This window comes from Podarcis filfolensis (assembly GCF_964270895.1).
Source record: "Podarcis filfolensis genome assembly, chromosome: 6".
Taxonomy (NCBI): domain Eukaryota; kingdom Metazoa; phylum Chordata; class Lepidosauria; order Squamata; family Lacertidae; genus Podarcis; species Podarcis filfolensis.
In genome coordinates, this window is record NC_139609.1 from 81,842,996 (window position 1) to 81,860,515 (window position 17,520).

At 44.0% G+C, this 17,520-nt stretch overlaps 1 protein-coding gene across 4 annotated transcripts in view; it reads right to left on the reverse strand.

Moving 5' to 3' along the window:
* The window catches only part of ATP9A (ATPase phospholipid transporting 9A (putative)), a 100,463-nt gene that overhangs the window by 19,619 nt on the left and 63,324 nt on the right, over window positions 1–17,520 (reverse strand). For all 4 annotated transcript variants that reach the window (XM_083618450.1, XM_083618449.1, XM_083618447.1 and 1 more), the window contains exons 16-21: window positions 11,767–11,859; window positions 11,045–11,128; window positions 6,017–6,187; window positions 3,131–3,229; window positions 547–636; window positions 295–439 (exon numbers count right to left, since the gene is read on the reverse strand). In XM_083618450.1, the coding sequence (XP_083474576.1) occupies window positions 295–439; window positions 547–636; window positions 3,131–3,229; window positions 6,017–6,187; window positions 11,045–11,128; window positions 11,767–11,859 (682 nt within the window). The remainder of the gene's footprint in view (window positions 1–294; window positions 440–546; window positions 637–3,130; window positions 3,230–6,016; window positions 6,188–11,044; window positions 11,129–11,766; window positions 11,860–17,520) is intronic.

A 17,520-nucleotide genomic window follows, 5' to 3' on the forward strand; every position in this document is an offset into this window, starting at 1 on the left:
GTGCTGTTCCAGAAGGTATCTGACCACTGTAGGGGATTTCAAGGGGAGCCAGGTGGGTGCAACCAGAATCATAGAATCATAGAATCATAGAGTTGGAAGAGACCACAAGGGCCATCGAGTCCAACCCCCTGCCAAGCAGGAAACACCATCAGAGCACTGATGTAAACTGAGAGCCCCCAGAAACATGGCATTTAGATCACAGCTCCTCTGTCTCTCAATCTTTCCAATGAAGACAGGTAAAAATAAAACCACCCAAAGATGCCCAGCTGGAAAACGAAGCTGGAAGTGACCTACCCACAGCACAGGTCAGCTTCCCAGTTCTCTCCTGGAGCAAGCGTACAATCTGAGCCTTCTGTGTTGGGGCACATCTGCAGCAGACCACAGCTGGGCACTGGCAAGCCAATTCCATAAACTCATACTCGTAGTATTTCAAGCACACCTGTTCCACAAAACAGATAAAATAGTTACGTGGATATAAACATTTCCCCACCACCACCAACAGCAGCTCACCTGCTGTAATGGCTACCACGACAACCACATTCTCACCTCCAAGGAATCGCCAGAAATCACTAGGGCACAGTCGTGCTTGCGGCGGAAGGCATTGAGTTCCAAGTGAGCTTCTCCACGGTTAGTGACCTGGGAAAGAGCAAACAGATAACCACAGGCACCCAAAATCATTCCAAGCAGATTTCTAAAATTAACTTGAAATTCAAGATTATTTTTTGAAAAAATAGATGCTAAGCAAAATTGCATGGCCAGGAAGTCATTTGGATCACAACTTCTGCATCACCCTTCCCTAAACATTCATAGGCTCTACTGCAATGAACACTTACTCCTAAGTATGTTCCACTGAAATTAGCAGGACTTTATTTGGAGCAGGGATACTTTTAGTATTCTGTATGTTTTTCTTGGTTTTAGTTTTTTAGTTTTTTATTTTGACTTTCTGTAAGTTGCTTCGGGACTCCCCCCCCAAAGAAATTCACATAATAATAATCATCATAAATAATAATCATAAACATGCACAGGATCAGGCCGTTGAAATGGATTAGTCAGACTATTCCGTAAGTCAATATTGCATTGAACAACTTGAGGACTCAAGCTACTGAGGATAAATTCTTCTAAGGTAATAGCCACACTACAAACGAATAACACTTTCAACAGGCATTGATTTCCTCCAAAGAACCCTGAGAATTCTCTTGGGAGCTTCTCAACTTTCCCCTCACAGAATTACAATCCCCAGCGCTCTGTGGAAAGCGAGAGTACCTATTAAATCAGTTAAAGATGGCAGTGTAGGAATGCCATGAGATGGCTTTTCATGCAGAAGGTCCCATTCTGCATCTCAAGTCGAAAAGGAACAAGTAGCAAGTGATGTGAACGCCCTCTGCCTGAGGCAATATGGGGGGAAATAGGGTGGCTTGCTATGTTCCTTTATTTACTGCACAACTCTAGGAATTCGCAGTAAAATGCTGATGAATTTTCCTGAGGAATAAAATCGCAAGCTGCTGGGAAAATGTTGAGAACTGAATTCATTGTGAGAGACTTGAGAGAGAGAGAGCTGAAACTGACAAATACGTCTATCTAAGGCATGTCCAAGTCCGTTTCGGGGGCCTAATCCGGCCAGCCGGTCGGTTGTCAGCTTAATCCAGCCCCTGTGGCAGTTTATTTCTTGGGGTAAAATCCCCCCCAAAAGCTCAAGAACTTTGAGGTAAAATTGTAAAAAAAGCACAACAACTCTGGGGTAAAATCATTTAAAAAAAGCTCACCAACTTCAATCCTAAGAAAGGTCAACAACTTTCGTTGGCCCTCACACATGTTCACTTCCTCAAATCTGGCCCTCTTTGAAAAAGGTTTGGGCACCCCTGGTCTGTCTCTACTAGTCAGGTCTCCTCCAGACTGTCAGTATTTTGTAGGAGGGATTCCAAGCTTGGTATGGTGAACTTTTGGCCCTCCGGACATTGCTGAATGACAACTCTCGTTGGCCATGCTTACTGGGACTGATGGGAGTTGTAGTTCAGAAACATCTGGAGGGTTAGAGGTTCCCCACACCTGCCCTAGTACAGCAAATCTACATTTTAAAAAAAGGAAATGGACTTTGTGTCACTAGGAAAGTAATGGGGAAATGCATTGAAATGAATTATTGAATTAATTAACAGGAATGAATGAATGAATGATTAACAGGAAGATGGAAAAGCACCTCATAAGTGTTATGTACTGAAGTTCTCACCCTGGGCCAGCAGGGGGATACTGTAGATAGTTATGCAAATAAGGGATCGAAAGTGATGTTCAGTGATTAGATAGTTTTAGAAAATTGTTACAGTTACGTTATACTGGAGCTCTATATAAGCAGGCTGACTGAACCCTTCAGTTCAGTTCTGTTCTGGCCTCTGAATAAACAAGAGCTGTTTGAAGAATCGCTGTGTCATTTGATATGTTCACCCACAACTTAACAATAAGCATGTCAGGATGAATGCTCATTGTTGTGTAACACTCCAACCCCAAAGCAAATCAGAACAAATGCTCAATAATGACCAGATATAATCTACCCTTTGTGTACACTTTGTGGAAGCAAATCAAATAAATTGGAGGAGCCCTAAAATATCAGAACACAGGACCAGTATTGGCTTCTCCTTTTGAATCTCATAATCTGTCATTTTTCTGAGCGTCCTCAGAAAAGCATGTTCACAGAGCATTTCCTCAAAGAGCTGGAGCTGAGTAAGATTAATGAAGACAGGAATTCTCAACCATATTTACATTGGTCACTAATTAGCAAACCTATTGCTCTGTATTTTGCCTCTTAAGTTGTTACAGAAGGGATCCAAATTCACTATGTCAACCGTGCCTGCAGGAAAGAAATCATTTTATCCCAAGAGAGATAAACAAAGGAGGAAACGAGGGAGACTTTTTTTTGAAACGTTCTTTTTCCACTATTAATGTCCAACTTCGATGTATTCATCAGATGGGTCTAGGTGTTGTGTATATGCAACGATAGTCAGAGGAAGATTAGGTCTGCATAATATACTCATATTTTATTCTAACTGCACATTGGGGCTGGTGTAAATTATTCCCCTTGATTCATAATGTAGCTCCATGGACAAGTGCTAAGTAAGCTAGTTTTATTCATATTACTCACCAGTCTAAATATATGAATGTCCTGGGTCCTGGTTACCAGATGTGCATTCTTAGCTGTACACGTGGCTGTTTCTAGTTTGTCCCCTGTGAGCATCCATACCTACAATAAAAAAGCACCATTTAATATCCTGGAATCAACAATGATACAAAAAGGCATTTGACAAAATGCTTAGTTTGTAGGAGGTTTATCAGATACCCTATTTTTATATTTGTACTGGAATCCAGGAAAATTGGTGTGTGTGTGTGTGTGTGTGTGTGTGTGTGTGTGTTTGAGCTACTTTGTTTTTACATTAAATGAATCAGTTTGAGCAACAGTCTCGTTTAAAAATGGATTTTTATTTTAATTGGATACAATAGCTGAGCTACACATTACACAGTGTGAGGCTGCAGAACTTGGGAGCTGTACCACTTCACAATGTGGAGCTGAGGGTGTGTGTACACATTTTTCAATGTATTTGCATGTGAAAAAGCTCCATCAATGTAGTTAGCAAGCATCTTTAAGGGTGAGGGATTTCTATAATATACTGGGATCTGTGCAATTTTAAAAACAAATAACTCAAGAGTCAACCCAATGACATTTTTAGAAATGTAAAAGGTGTTGGCACCTGTGATCCAGGCATTCTACAAAGGCCATTTTAAATTGTTCCCTGTGGCTACTGACTTCATACAGCAGCCTCCTTGTGTATAGGAGACACAGCAAGGAAAGTTTGTGGTGGCAGGGTGAAATATGGCCCCATCTGCGCAGCGAGTTGCTTGTAGTCCTTGAGGAGACAGCCATCATGTGGAGAAGTTTAAAGTAACTTAATGGAGCTAGAATACATGCATAGGCCTTTAGTTAAAATTCGTATAATTCCTACTAAAACCAAAGAGACTGTGTTCATCACCCACACCGTACATTGAAAACACGTGGCTCCACCTCCAAAGAATCCCGGGAGCTATAGTTTGTTGAGGGTACTGAGAATTATAGCTCTGTGAGGGGTAAACAACAGATGGGAATTCCATTTGATAACAGATGTCTAGCTGGCATGTTACAGGCTCTGTGTGGGCACGAACAACAGACATTCCAGATACAGATATGGTAAGATGGCAGCCGTGCCTTTTCAGGTTAGGACAAACAGGACCTTGGGAATAGCTCAGAACTGAGACTGAACATTTTTAGCCTATCCTTTTCTCCCCAAATCTCAAAGGTAACTATCAAAAAGTTAATTTCATGTATGTAGGCACAGGGTACACAATCCATCTCCAGTTAAAAACAGGCTAAAAACTATGGCAGATAATGCTTTCTTAACCCCTTCACTTCCCATCCAGTCATGCTCATCAAAACCTAGTGGTAAATGGTAAAGTAAGTACAGTATAACTTATCAGCTCATGATTTGTTTTTTTTTTTCCAATTTTGCTCCCTCTGGTGGCCATTTCAATACAATTCACTGTTTCAGACTTTTTTGAAAAAAATATTTCATACATCACCCCAGGAGCCTCAAGAGAAGAATTGTGCTAGGTAAGGATTCAGTGTTGCCTAGATTTCACAAGTGCACCGAAGGCAGGGCAAAGTGGTTGCGTTTGCTTTGATCACTAAAGCAAACTTGATCACACAATCTTTGCCTTGCTTTCCTGTGTGCAACAAAACAGCCCCCAAACCACATGGGTCTCCACGATCATAGGTTGTGGCCCTTCTCTGGGTTCTCCACCATTGACAGGTGGGTTCCATGAAAGGGCCTTTTCATTGGTGGCACCCTAGCTTTGGATCACTCTCTAGGGAGGTTTACCTATCACCTACTTTCTGCTGCCAGACCTTTATCATTTCTTCTGCTTAATCCAACCTTGGAACTTTTAATTCCGCTTTTACAGATGTGCTGCTTCAGCTAATTTTTATGTACAGGCGCCTCCCATTTTGTGTGAATTCAAAAAAATGCTCTACCGTGCATGTGCGGGCTGTTTTTGGACCCAGAAGAGGGCATGACGGGGTCAGGACAAGGGCATAACATGCTTATGTGCATTTTGCCAACATGACCAGAATGCAATCCCTGCATAAATTGGGGGGTTGCCTGTACTTAAATTTTGTTGTAAGCCGCTCAGATAATTTAACTGAACAGAGTGAATGCATCTTAAAACCAACCAACCAACGAACACTCTTCCTACTTTTTTTTACTTCTGAACTCACATACTTGGAAAATTTCCAAACTTAAGAACCAAACACTCTCCTGGGTATCAAAGTGAGAGACTAACAATGACAACTCTTCAAGCATTTACAGGAAGCTATTTTTGTATGTGTCTGATAAAAACAGTTGTTATTTGATCCAAACATTTGGTTGTCAGGATGCTTCATTTTCTTTTTCTTTTTTTAAATAATTTTTATTAACTGGCCAATCACATCAAATTAAATCACAAATTCGGGGGTGGTATAGGGCACAGCAGGCAAGGGCCGTCCCCCCCCCACAATCCTGGGGGGGGGGTTAAGGAGGCTAATTACCCCCATCATAGCCTCCAAATTACCTCGTGTGGGTCGGAGAGATGTTATTGTCAGCCATCTTCCGATGCGCCACCTAGTGGCCCCCCTGGATGCTTCATTTTTCACAGCTCCCAAAGTTCTGTGTGTGTGTGTGTGTGTGTGTGTGTGTGATTAAATTTTCTGTTTTACAATTTACAATACTCATTTTTTTACATCCTTAAGATATCAAGGACTTCTCATGGTTCATTTTACATATCATAAAACGCTGCCAGCGTTTTCAGCCACAAAGTTCAGTGTTCTGATTGCTGGGGAAATGCCCCCTTTTTTCCACGAAATGATGCGACAGTATCTCTCACTTTCTCTTGCCACTGCACTGTCAGATTGGGGAGGGGAGGTGAACCAATGATGCTACGCTTTCCATTTGTGGTTCAGCCATACCTTCATGCCGGCATTTCTCAGTGTTTCCAGAGTAGGCCTGACATCTGCCTGCAGCTGATCCTCCACTCCAGTCAGACAGAGCAGCTCCATCTCCATCTCCAGGCTCTCGATCACAGTTGCTACCTTGAGGGAACGGTCATGGACGCTGAGCTTTGCTTGGACATAGCGTGCCTGGCAAGGACCCAAGAGAGACATGGCCAGTCAGTACGAGATCAATCACTTTGCACTTCCATTTATTATTTTTTAACGTATTTTGCCTTCTTGTATCTAGGTCTGGGTGATAAACTGATCTACGTTTAGATGGAGATACATCACGAGGTTGAAAACCAGATACCACTCAGCCCTCGATGTAGCTCAAAACTTCCCAGAAGACCCGAGGGCATTCATTCAATTCAGGCAGGGAACTTTTTTCAGCCCAAGGCAGGGCTGGCCCACTCATGAGGCAAGTTGGGGCGACTGCCTCGGGCAGCCAGATCTGCAGGGGCAGCAGATCCCGATGTAGACCTTTGTTGCCCCCTTGTTCCTGAGGTAGATCTTCACTCACCCCTTATTCCCTGGCGGGGAGGGAGGGGTACCATTCAGCGGTTCGCCTCAGGTGCCAAAATGTCTTAGGCTGGCCCTGGTCCAAGGGCCACATTCTATTTTGGGGAACCTTTCAGGGGACACATGGGAATGAGGGCAGAGGCAAAAGTGGGCGGAGCGTCAAATGCAAATGATACTTTTGTACAGTAAGCTCATTTCTATATACAGTGGTACCTCGCGTTACAAACACTTCAGGTTGCAAACACTTCAGGTTACAGACTCCGCTAACCGGGAAGTAGTACCTCGGGTTAAGAACTTTACCTCAGGATGAGAACAGAAATCACGCGGTGGCAGGCAGCAGCAGGAGACCCCATTAGCTAAAGTGGTACCTCAGGTTAAGAACGGTTTCAGGTTAAGAACGGACCTCCGGAACGAATTAAGTACTTAACCCGAGGTACCACTGTATACTCATATGCTCCTTAAAGGTAAAGGGACCCCTGACCATTAGGTCCAGTCGTGGCCGACTCTGGGGTTGCGGCACTCATCTTGCTTTATTGGCCAAGGGAGCTGGCGTACAGCTTCGGGTCATGTGGCCAGCATGACTAAGCCGCTACTGGCAAACCAGAGCAGCGCACGGAAACGCCGTTTACCTTCCCACAGGAGTGATACCTATTTATCTACTTGCACTTTGACATGCTTTCGAACTGCTATCTTGGTAGGAGCAGGGACTGAACAACGGGAGCTCACCCCGTCACGGGGATTCGAACCGCCGACCTTCTGATCAGCAAGTCCTAAGCTCTGTGGTTTAACCCACAGTGCCACCCGTTAAGACAAATAAGGTGTATTATCAGAGCTCAAGGACACATTCCAGCCAGGCAAAAAGCATTCAGAGTGCAAGATAGGGCCACTGAGGGGTGTGCCTGGGAAGAGTCTCAAGAGCCAAACAGAGAGATCTTGAGGGCCACATTCAGCTTCCAGGCCTGAGGCTCCCAACCCCTGCATTGGACGGATTGGACAACCCCTGAAAGAACAGGGTGGGAAATTGTTTCCCTCTATCCTGTTACTCACTTGGCCTATGTCAACATGCAGGAGGAACACTGCAGGAAATACATTGGGTGGGGTAGCCGATGTGCTTTTAGCAATTTCCCCTCCCTCCCAAAGCCAGATGCGTAGAGACTGGCTAGGCCCGTGTCGTGAGATTCTTTATCTCAAAGAAGATAGGTGGGTGGTGAGCCAACTGGCTGCCATCCACGAGTTGATGTGGCCCCCAGGCTGCCAGATGGCTGCTTTTGCTACAGACTAAGAGCACTGCCAGACCAGCACCTCTTGGTCATATTTCATTTTTATTTCATCTTTGTCCTCCAGTGCCCTGGATTAAATTGTATAATACCATCAGCGATGGGAGCATGGAAGGCAATGCAGGAAGACAGAGACATCAAGGGGATGGGAAAAAGTGAGAGCCAAGAGAAAGAAGAGAGGGCACCTTCTATGCCAACTTCTAAATGCCTGATGAAAACTTTTTCTTTTCTGCCAGGCTGATGCAGGCAATAAAGGGCACATCCTTGCACAACAGTTAATTGATGTCTGCTTCTAACTCTTTTATGGCTTTTAATTGCATGGTTTTACGGTTTTATTGCTGTAAACCGTGTTGATGCATTTCTTATGACATAGCAGTATTCCAGTTCCCCCTCTCGGCCTCCCTGATGTGGTCCTAAGGAAAGCAGAGCAATATGTTTGGCATTGGTTTGGCTGCAGGAGTTCCCAGAAGGAGGCGTACAAGATGCCATCCACCCGCCTTAGGGGCTCAACTCCAGATTTGTGTAAGGCCTACTCCTTGACCTAGGGATGCAGGTGGTGCTGTGGTCTAAACCACAGAGCCTAGGACTTGCTGATCAGAAGGTCGGTGGTTCGAATCCCTGCGACGGGGTGAGCTCCCGTTGTTCGGTCCCTGCTCCTGCCAACCTAGCAGTTCGAAAGCACGTCAAAGGGCAAGTAGAAGGTAAACGGCGTTTCCGTGCGCTGCTCTGGTTCGCCAGAAGCGGCTTAGTCATGCTGGCCACATGACCCGGAAGCTGTACGCCGGCTCCCTCGGCCAATAAAGCGAGATGAGCACTGCAACCCCAGAGTCGGTCACAACTGGACCTAATGGTCAGGGGTCCCTTTACCTTTACCTTACTCCTTGACCATTTCTTCTCCCGAAGATATCCCGCAAGGCTACCTTCCCAGGTTGATGAGTCTCACCTGCCTCTCACTTCCTGCCACAGCACGTGATGAAACTGCTTTCTTGACCACTGCGCCCACTATCGGTGTCTTCACAAGCAGGGTAAGTCTCTAACTCACCAAGGGTTAAGACCCATTGGCTACCCTCAACTGGTTTAGTGGGCCAGTCAAAGATGTTCCCAGGGTGCTGCCGCTACTATCACATGCTGACATCTTCCAAGAGCCACAGTTGAGAGCTAAGTGCAAGGTGGGGTCCAAGAAGGGGGCAAGCTATGCCAGAAGGAGCAAGACATGTCCCCCACCAGAGGGCCTACCCCTTCCCTAACACCCCAAACACCCCTGGACTACCCTGGTAATAAAGGAACGGGGCAGCTAAAAACTTCTCTGCAGACAAGATCTTGTACCTCTTTCACCAAGTACTACTAAAATTGTACCTGAGAAATTGTACCTGAGAAAGTGGGATGAAAAAAGTGAAAGATAACAGGATGTGGTGTGGGCTGGTGCATCCCTTTCTCATGTGAACATTGGCAGCCGAATTTGCAAAACGCTGCTGGCCTTGTACACACCCTTGTTGTCGGAGGAGTGGCTTCAAGGATATTTATAGCTAAATAAGCCATTGTTTGGAGCGGCTAGAAATTTGCCTCTCCAAGTTAGGCTTGATGCTTGCCTGAAACCCTGCATTCCCAACTGCATGCCTATAGTCAAAAGTAGAGCTCAATGCTGAGCTCGATGTATCAATAGTCTGACTCGATATAAGGCAGCTTTGTATGTCTGTATGTTGAAGGTAGATCTCACTCTTTCTCTCTCTCTCTCACCCCCTTTTCTCACCCTTCCTTTCAGCTTCTGCATCTGGGATGAGGAACCTGTGGCCCTCCAGTTGCTGTTGCAACTTCTTGTGTCTGAATCAAGGAACTCTGGCTTAAATGTCCATGAACAAAACAAGCTAGTAAGTCAGGATAGTAAGGAGAGGAAGAACACCCACAACTTCACACATCATGCTTGACAAAGCTGCAGCTCAGTCATTCCCAAGGTGGATTGTACCATACCCTGGAAGGTGGTGGGATTACCTAGGGGGCAGCAGAAGGGGAGGTGTAAATGACTATCAGGCATTAAAAAGCTGGTATGGCTGGGTAAATTTCATCAATTTTGTTGCATTAAACTAGATAGTTTTCACTGGATTTTGAATGAATGTGCAATTGATCATTACTGTTTTGTATTGTCGTCCTGTATTATTATCTTCCATAGTGGGGAATGCAAATGGTTATTTTATAAGAACAATGCTTTTTGTGAGGTAGGAGGCTCTGGGGTTGAGTTTATGGTACCAAGGGGGAAGCAGCCCAAAAAAGTTTGAGAGCAACCACTGCTGTAGATGAACATCCAAACACTGCCAGAGACTAGCTTCATTGGGATGCATCAAGCATGAAAACACATGGGGGGGGGGAGGCTTTTGAAAACTGCTGTGCAAGTGACAATGTTCCTCTCTTAAAAGGCCAATGATTATAGCTGACAAAATGTAAAAGCAGCTCACAGCAAATTATCAAGTTGCGGGTGTGAAACTAGCTTCCTTCCAGTTTCACAGCGGATAAGAAAGGAAGGCACAGAAGCAGACAAAGCTTGAAGTGGGCAGCCTGCATATGATTTTTTAAATGTGCCATGTGGATGAAATGTTCATGTGGCCACCAGCTCATTCACTGTGGACTTTCGCAGGAGTTTCTTTATTATAATGCAGTGGGTGGGAATTGATCAGAGCTGCCTACTGCTGGCTCCTGGTTCAAACTAGCAAATCTCTTTGTCCCTTCGGAGCCTGACTTCTGCAGAGAAACAATTATGTTTGGGGAAAATAAAGTAAGTGAGGATACTTCTTAAAACGTAGGATGTGTATTTGCCCCTATGCCTGGAATACCAAATAAAGGATTTAAAATACTATTAAATAGAAATGGCAAATAATCAAAACATGGTCATCAGATACCCACAACCTAAAGCTTACTGAAACGGCTTCATTTCTGAACAGCAAAATCTTAACAGCGATGGTTTTTCCAGCAGGGCCTGCCTGAGCTTTTCCACAACAATGGTGCCGCAACCAGGAAGGTCTTGTCTCTCATGGCCATCCAACAAGTTAGGGAGTAAACAGGGGGGAATATGCAGGATAAGATGGTCCTTAAGTCAACAGGGTCCCAGAACATCCATAATTTTAAAAGTAAGAACCGGCACCTTGAATTGGGACCTAAAACCTATAGGCAAGCAAGTAAGACGACACGATACCAGAGGTAAACAAAACTGGCTTACCTCAAAGTCTTGATATTGTTCCTCAGTCAGGGATTTCTTTGCTACTACAAGGACCCTCAGCCCTTCCCTTGCCATATTGCCACACTGTTGAGGAGAAATTGCAAACTTGGTCAGGTCACATCTGAAGCTAGGGATTGCATATCAGAGATCCTTATTTAGTTAAAATGTTTGTGGGACAGATCCACTTTGTGGGTCTGTGGGTCACTTCCACCTGTCCATTACTTTGACACGAGGTCATTCATCTTCCAAGGAAGAATTGGGAATGCCCTCTAAGGCTCTTGGCTGCTCCTTCACAGCCACAGTTTTACCTATTCCCCTTTTGGCTTGAGATGTGGGCCAGGTGGGCATGGCTGGTGGAGAAGAGTAAAATTAGAGTCCTAAGTGAGAGTTCCCCATGGCCAAGATAGGAGGAGATGGCAGTTTAGATTTCATAATTCTGTTCTTTCACTGAACTGTGTCATGTTTTGCAGCCTTCCCCATGGGGTGTGTGGTCCAAAATGTCTGGAGGGCATCAAGTTCCAGAAGGCTGCAATATTGCTACTATAGCTTCTCATTGTTGCTACTATCGCTTCTTAACACAACTCATTGTTTTGAGAAGCAGCTATAATAGCTAAGTCACAGCCTCAGTTATTACCTCCCAAGGCAATGGTGTGCCCCGTGATCCCTGTACCACTTGACAGTCATTGCACCAAGTGTGGCTTCCCACTGGTGCACTTCCATACCTCTTCCTCTAGCCAGTCATTGTATTGAACAATTCCTGCCATCACCACATCAGCCCCTTTCATGTAGAAGGTTATTTCCCCTGTAGATTCATCCTGGAAGAGAGAGAGAGAGAGAGAAATGGTTCATAGACTATATGTTCCAGTGCTACGGCTAATCCATGGTTGTCTGAACCTGGGATCGTGGTGGTTTAGCTCTCTCCACACCAACCACAAGCTATAACCAAGGTTTGTCCTATGATTTGCAGGTCATGGGGTTTTGGGGGGAAAGGTAAACCAGGGACCTAAGTTCAGATGACATGCTAAGTCAAACCATGGCTTGCAACAGCACAGCATCAGAACAACTGAAGAGGAGCAAAGCAAACACAATCTCTTCTCCCAGAGCCCATACATTTGAGCTAAGGCATGGTTTGGCTTAGGATGGCATGCAGCCCAGTCCACCCACAGTTTCTAGGGGTTAGTATTAACAAGCATCATTAAATGGAGTAGTTTTTTTTTCTGCTGTACCAATTGAGATTGCAGGAGGGTGTTCAGATGACTCAGTGCTCCTCCATACAATACAATTAATCCCCTACCTATGCAAAACTAGCACATCAAAGGGAAGGCCTAGACTTCTCCCTGACATGCTATCTTTCTATGGATGAGGCATTTGTTTCGAATGACAGAGAACTCACTGACGTGAGCCCACAACTCCCAGAAGCCCCAAGCAGTGCAATGAAGAAACAGGTTTAGCAACTCTCATCTTCTGTTTGTGGGAACCAGGCCTTTGTTAGCAACAGGTGATACTCATTCCAATCATTCTCATGCTGAGCAGAAAAAACATTTCAACCAACTCATTTTTAGCTTAATACAGATTAACTACAACATTAATTTCCTTTTCATATGTTCACATTCAAAACTGGCAAATGTTAAATCACCAAAATAAATGAGAAAGATGCACATCTGTTCTGATTAAATCTGAATGGACCTGAATCTTGAGGTGAGATAGTGCAAACTGGTGCCACCTTGTCTCATTCCTTGAAAGAGAAACCCCTTCCTCCCCTCACAATTCCCCCCCCCCCCAGATGTGTGAAGAATCTTTCCCCATGCCCTCGTACTTTGGGGATGTAAAGAAAAAAGTCATAATAATTAATTCTGCTGGTTGATAGACTGTCATACGGAATATGACACTCTCCACTTCATGTAAGGTTTTACTCACTTAAAAAAACCCCACCTCAACTCCAACAGATTCTGGAAATCCAATCTCACCCCACAAATCTGTATTCGCTGAATGTTAGAGCCAAAATATAAGGTTTTGGAACATTTTGAAAACTTCTGAGTTTCAAATTTGGACTGGGTTATGTTTAGTCAAATTTGGACTGGGTGATGTTTAGACTTGAGAGTCCCATGGACTGCAAGAAGATCAAACCTCTCCATTCTGAAGGAAATCAGCCCTGAGTGCTCACTGGAAGGACAGAGCCTGAAGCTGAGGCTCCAATACTTTGGCCACCTCATGAGAAGAGAAGACTCCCTGGAAAAGACCCTGCTGTTGGGAAAGATTGAGGGCAGAAGGAGAAGAGGACGACAGAGGACGAGCTGGTTGGATAGTGTTCTCAAAGCTACCAGCATGAGTTTGACCAAACTGCGGGAGGCAGTGGAAGACAGGAGTGCCTGGCGTGCTCTGGTCCATGGGGTCACGAAGAGTCGGACACGACTAAACGACAAACAACAACAACATGTTTAGTCAAATTTAACTGACTAGTCTGCAGCAGCAGAAAAATGCTCACGAGTAAGCAACCCGTCTGCTTTCTGCTGTGTAGATTTCCTGGCTAAGAGGGAGCCAGCCTGAGACCAAGAGTTGTAGCCAATGCGAATCCTACTAAGAGGTAACCCATTTAAATTAATGAACCTTAAGTGAGTCATGCCCGTTAACTTTAGCGGGTCTACTCTTTTTTTTTTAAAATGGTATTATTAAAGATTACAAAAGTGATAAGAAAATAGAAAAAAGAAAGCAAATAATACAAAATACAGAATAGAAAAAAGGGGGGGAAACGGTTAAAAATAAGTCCATCTTTCAATGTCTTGCCTTTCATTTACTTGTTTCCCTGACCTCCTCACACCTCCCTTTTTTGTATTCCATTTCGAATGGTTAATTCAGCAAATCCTTTCCCTCTTTGTTTTTATCTTAGTTCTTTATCTTAACATATTATAACCTTATATTTTCATCTATTAACAAGTCATTTTTACATACTCCTTTTTAACATTGTTGCTAAAACCGCTTCATTTCATTCCGACATCATTTTAACATTCATTAATTTTGCAGTGTTTCTGTAAATAGTCCTTAAATTTCTTCCAATCTTCTTCCACCGACTCTTCTCCCTGGTCTCGGATTCTGCCAGTCATTTCCGCCAATTCCATATAGTCCATCACTTTCATCTGCCATTCTTCCAGAGTGGGTAAATCTTGTGTCTTCCAATACTTTGCAATAAGTATTCTTGCTGCTGTTGTGGCGTACATAAAAAAAGTTCTATCCTTCTTTAACACCAATTGGCCGACCATGCCCAGGAGAAAGGCCTCTGGTTTCTTCAAGAAGGTATATTTAAATACCTTTTTCATTTCATTATATATCATCTCCCAGAAAGCCTTAATCCTTGGGCACGTCCACCAAAGGTGAAAGAATGTACCTTCATTATCTTTACATTTCCAACATTTATTATCAGGCAAATGATATATTTTTACAAGCTTGACTGGTGTCATGTACCACCTGTATATCATTTTCATAATATTCTCTCTTAAGGCATTACATGCCATGAATTTCATACCTGTGGTCCACAACTGTTCCCAGTCAGCAAACATAATGTTATGTCCAACATCTTGTGCCCATTTAATCATAGCAGATTTAACCGTTTCATCCTGAGTATTCCATTTCAACAGCAAGCTATACATTCTTGAAAGTATCTTAGTTTTGGGATCTAGCAGTTCTGTTTCCAATTTTGATCTTTCCACCTGGAAGCCAATTTTTTTGTCCAAATTGTAAGCCTCCCTTATTTGATAATAATGAAGCCAGTCTCGCACTTTATCTTTTAGTTTCTCAAAACTCTGCAATTTCAATTTGTCTCCTTCTTGTTCCAGAATTTCCCAATATTTCGGCCATTTGGCCTCCGTATTGAGCTTTTTCTGGGCCTTCGCTTCCATCGGTGACAACCACCTTGGGGTTTTATTTTCAAGTAGGTCCTTATATCTTATCCAGACATTGAACAATGCTTAGCGGGTCTACTCTTAGTAGGACTAGCACTGGCTACAACCTTAAAGCTTCTGCTTAAAAACAAATTCTTGGGTAGTATATTCTTGCCAATCTGCTAGATGAGAACGTAGGTACGTATTGCAGTTTACAGCCCAGCAGTAGCTAGTTCATATCAGTAGCATGCCTGCCTCTACCCCAATTCATTCAAAAAGTCTAAGAAAGAGGGCAGCCAAAAGAGTTCAGGAGCACAAATAAAGCTTGTAGCTCAACATCACCATCAAGAGTGGAGGCTGAGTTTGGAGCAAGGAACCAGATACCGTGAAAGACCCATCATGCAGTTAAGAATCATGGGCACTTTGGGAAGACTACAAAGTAGGCGAAATTTGTTAGGCCTCCCTTTTCAATAAACACTGATAGGTGGAACTCTCTATGCCCAATCCTTAACAGAGCCAAGGCAACTTCCTTTCTTGTGCTGCGTGGCAGAGATCAGTTTTGAACAACAATGTCTCTTTTAGCAGCTTGAAGTGTAGCTCTCTGGCCAAATCTTTTGTAATCTGAGCCCAGCCTGCAAGCTTCTGCAGGGCCACGATGTCCCGTGGTTGCAACCCAAAACCAGCATTAGCATGCTTAAGTTGCCCACTGAAGCCAATGGCCTTGCAGCTGCTCAAAACTGTGTTGGGATCATGGCCAAAGCTTTTGAAGAACTGCTGGATGCCATATTGTTGTTCAGCTGTGGCTTTCAACCTATTTCTGCAAAAGGGTCAACTGTCAATGTAAACACAGGACGATGTAAACTTCCAACTCTGAGAGAGGCCAGGGAAAAAAACTCCACTCTAAAATAAAAAGAAGATCCCTGGCATTAGTTAAGATAGATGTTTGCGTATAAAATGATTTAAACTGTTAAGAAGCATTTTAACAACTTTTTGGTAGGAAACTGAGCAGAGACTCCACTTCCTGTGGTGTAGAACTAGCTTTAAGATAGTTTAGATCTTTTGTCCAATATAAATACTGTATCAACTATCTCCTTGCATTAGTCATTTCCTCTCACCAAGTTCAGGAGGAGGTGAGCACGTTCCCATGTTATGGCACGATTACAACTATAAATCTGCAGAAAGATTTGCCAGTTGTATTGTTTCTCTACCACATCTTTTTCCACCATGGTCTGATTTTGGCTAAGGTTCAAAGGCCTTTTCTCCCCGCACCACCTTCCCCCAAACTCCCATTTGACATATGACAATAGCGCTCTCTGAGCTGCTAAGGAAACATGTTCCACTCCAGTTGCTCAGAGAAAGAGAGAGATGCAGAAAGAGAGAGAGAGAGGAAACTTTTGTGGTCGGATAAACAACTGCTTCTGTCACCAACGAGAGATGGCAGCAACGAGAGATGGCTGAGTGGTTTGCTTTAAGGGGGCCTTTTGGAACAGACATCTTTAGAGCAGCGAATGTTCTTGCCACCATATTTAAAGCAGCAGACACTAAAAAACCAAAGAGAGTGAACAGGGTTTGATTCAGACTTGCTCCACAGTGAACGGAGAGGCTCCTTCCATTTATGCATGGAACCCGGACCTGACTGAAGCTTGTTGCTGAAGGAAAGGGCCGAGAAACTGATTTTGGGGGCAATTCCTCATTACTCCTACAGACCCCAACACCACTTTTCAGCCTGTCCTGGAGGCTCTTCTAACCCTGAGGGGGAAATCGGCAGAAGCAACTTCCTGTCCTCTTCCACCAACATGAGCAAAACTCCGCTGAGTGCTAGGGCTCGTCCAAACATTCTTTCCATTGCGCATTCACAATTATTTATGCTCATGGCGCTATTGGGGCAGTCACTGGCAATTCCAATACTGTTTGTGTCTGCAAAAGTTCTGGGGTGTTCACTCTGCTTCCTTTTCAATCAGAATGTATCCCGTAACTTCCTGCTGCGGTCTCTCCACTTTTTGTAAACAAAAACATTATTTATTTACTTCATAAAATTTATACAGTAGTACCTCCGGTTATGCAACCCTCTGGTTTCGTAAACTTCGGGATGTGAAAGCAGCAAACCCGGAAGCATTTTACTGGGTTTTGCTGCGCGCGCATACGCAGAAGCGGTCCTCAGGTTGCAGAAACCTCAGGATTCGACCAGACCTCCGTAATGGATCCCGTCCACAACCGGAGGTACCACTGTACAGTGGTACCTCGGGTTAAGTACTTAATTCGTTCCGGAGGTCCGTTCTTAACCTGAAACTGTTCTTAACCTGAAGCACCACTTTAGCTAATGGGGCCTCCTGCTGCCGCCGTGCCGCCGAAGCACGATTTCTGTTCTCATCCTGAAGCAAAGTTCTTAACCCGAGGTACTATTTCTGGGTTAGTGGAGTCTGTAACCTGAAGCGTATGTAACCTGAAGCATCTGTAACCCAAGGTACCACTGTATACTGCTTGATTGTTAAAAATAAAATAGAAAAGCAGAAGCAAAACCCTTAGAGCAGTTCTGGTTTCATTTTTTCCAATTTCATAGAATCATAGAATTGTAGAGGCGAAAGGAACCCAAACTAGTCC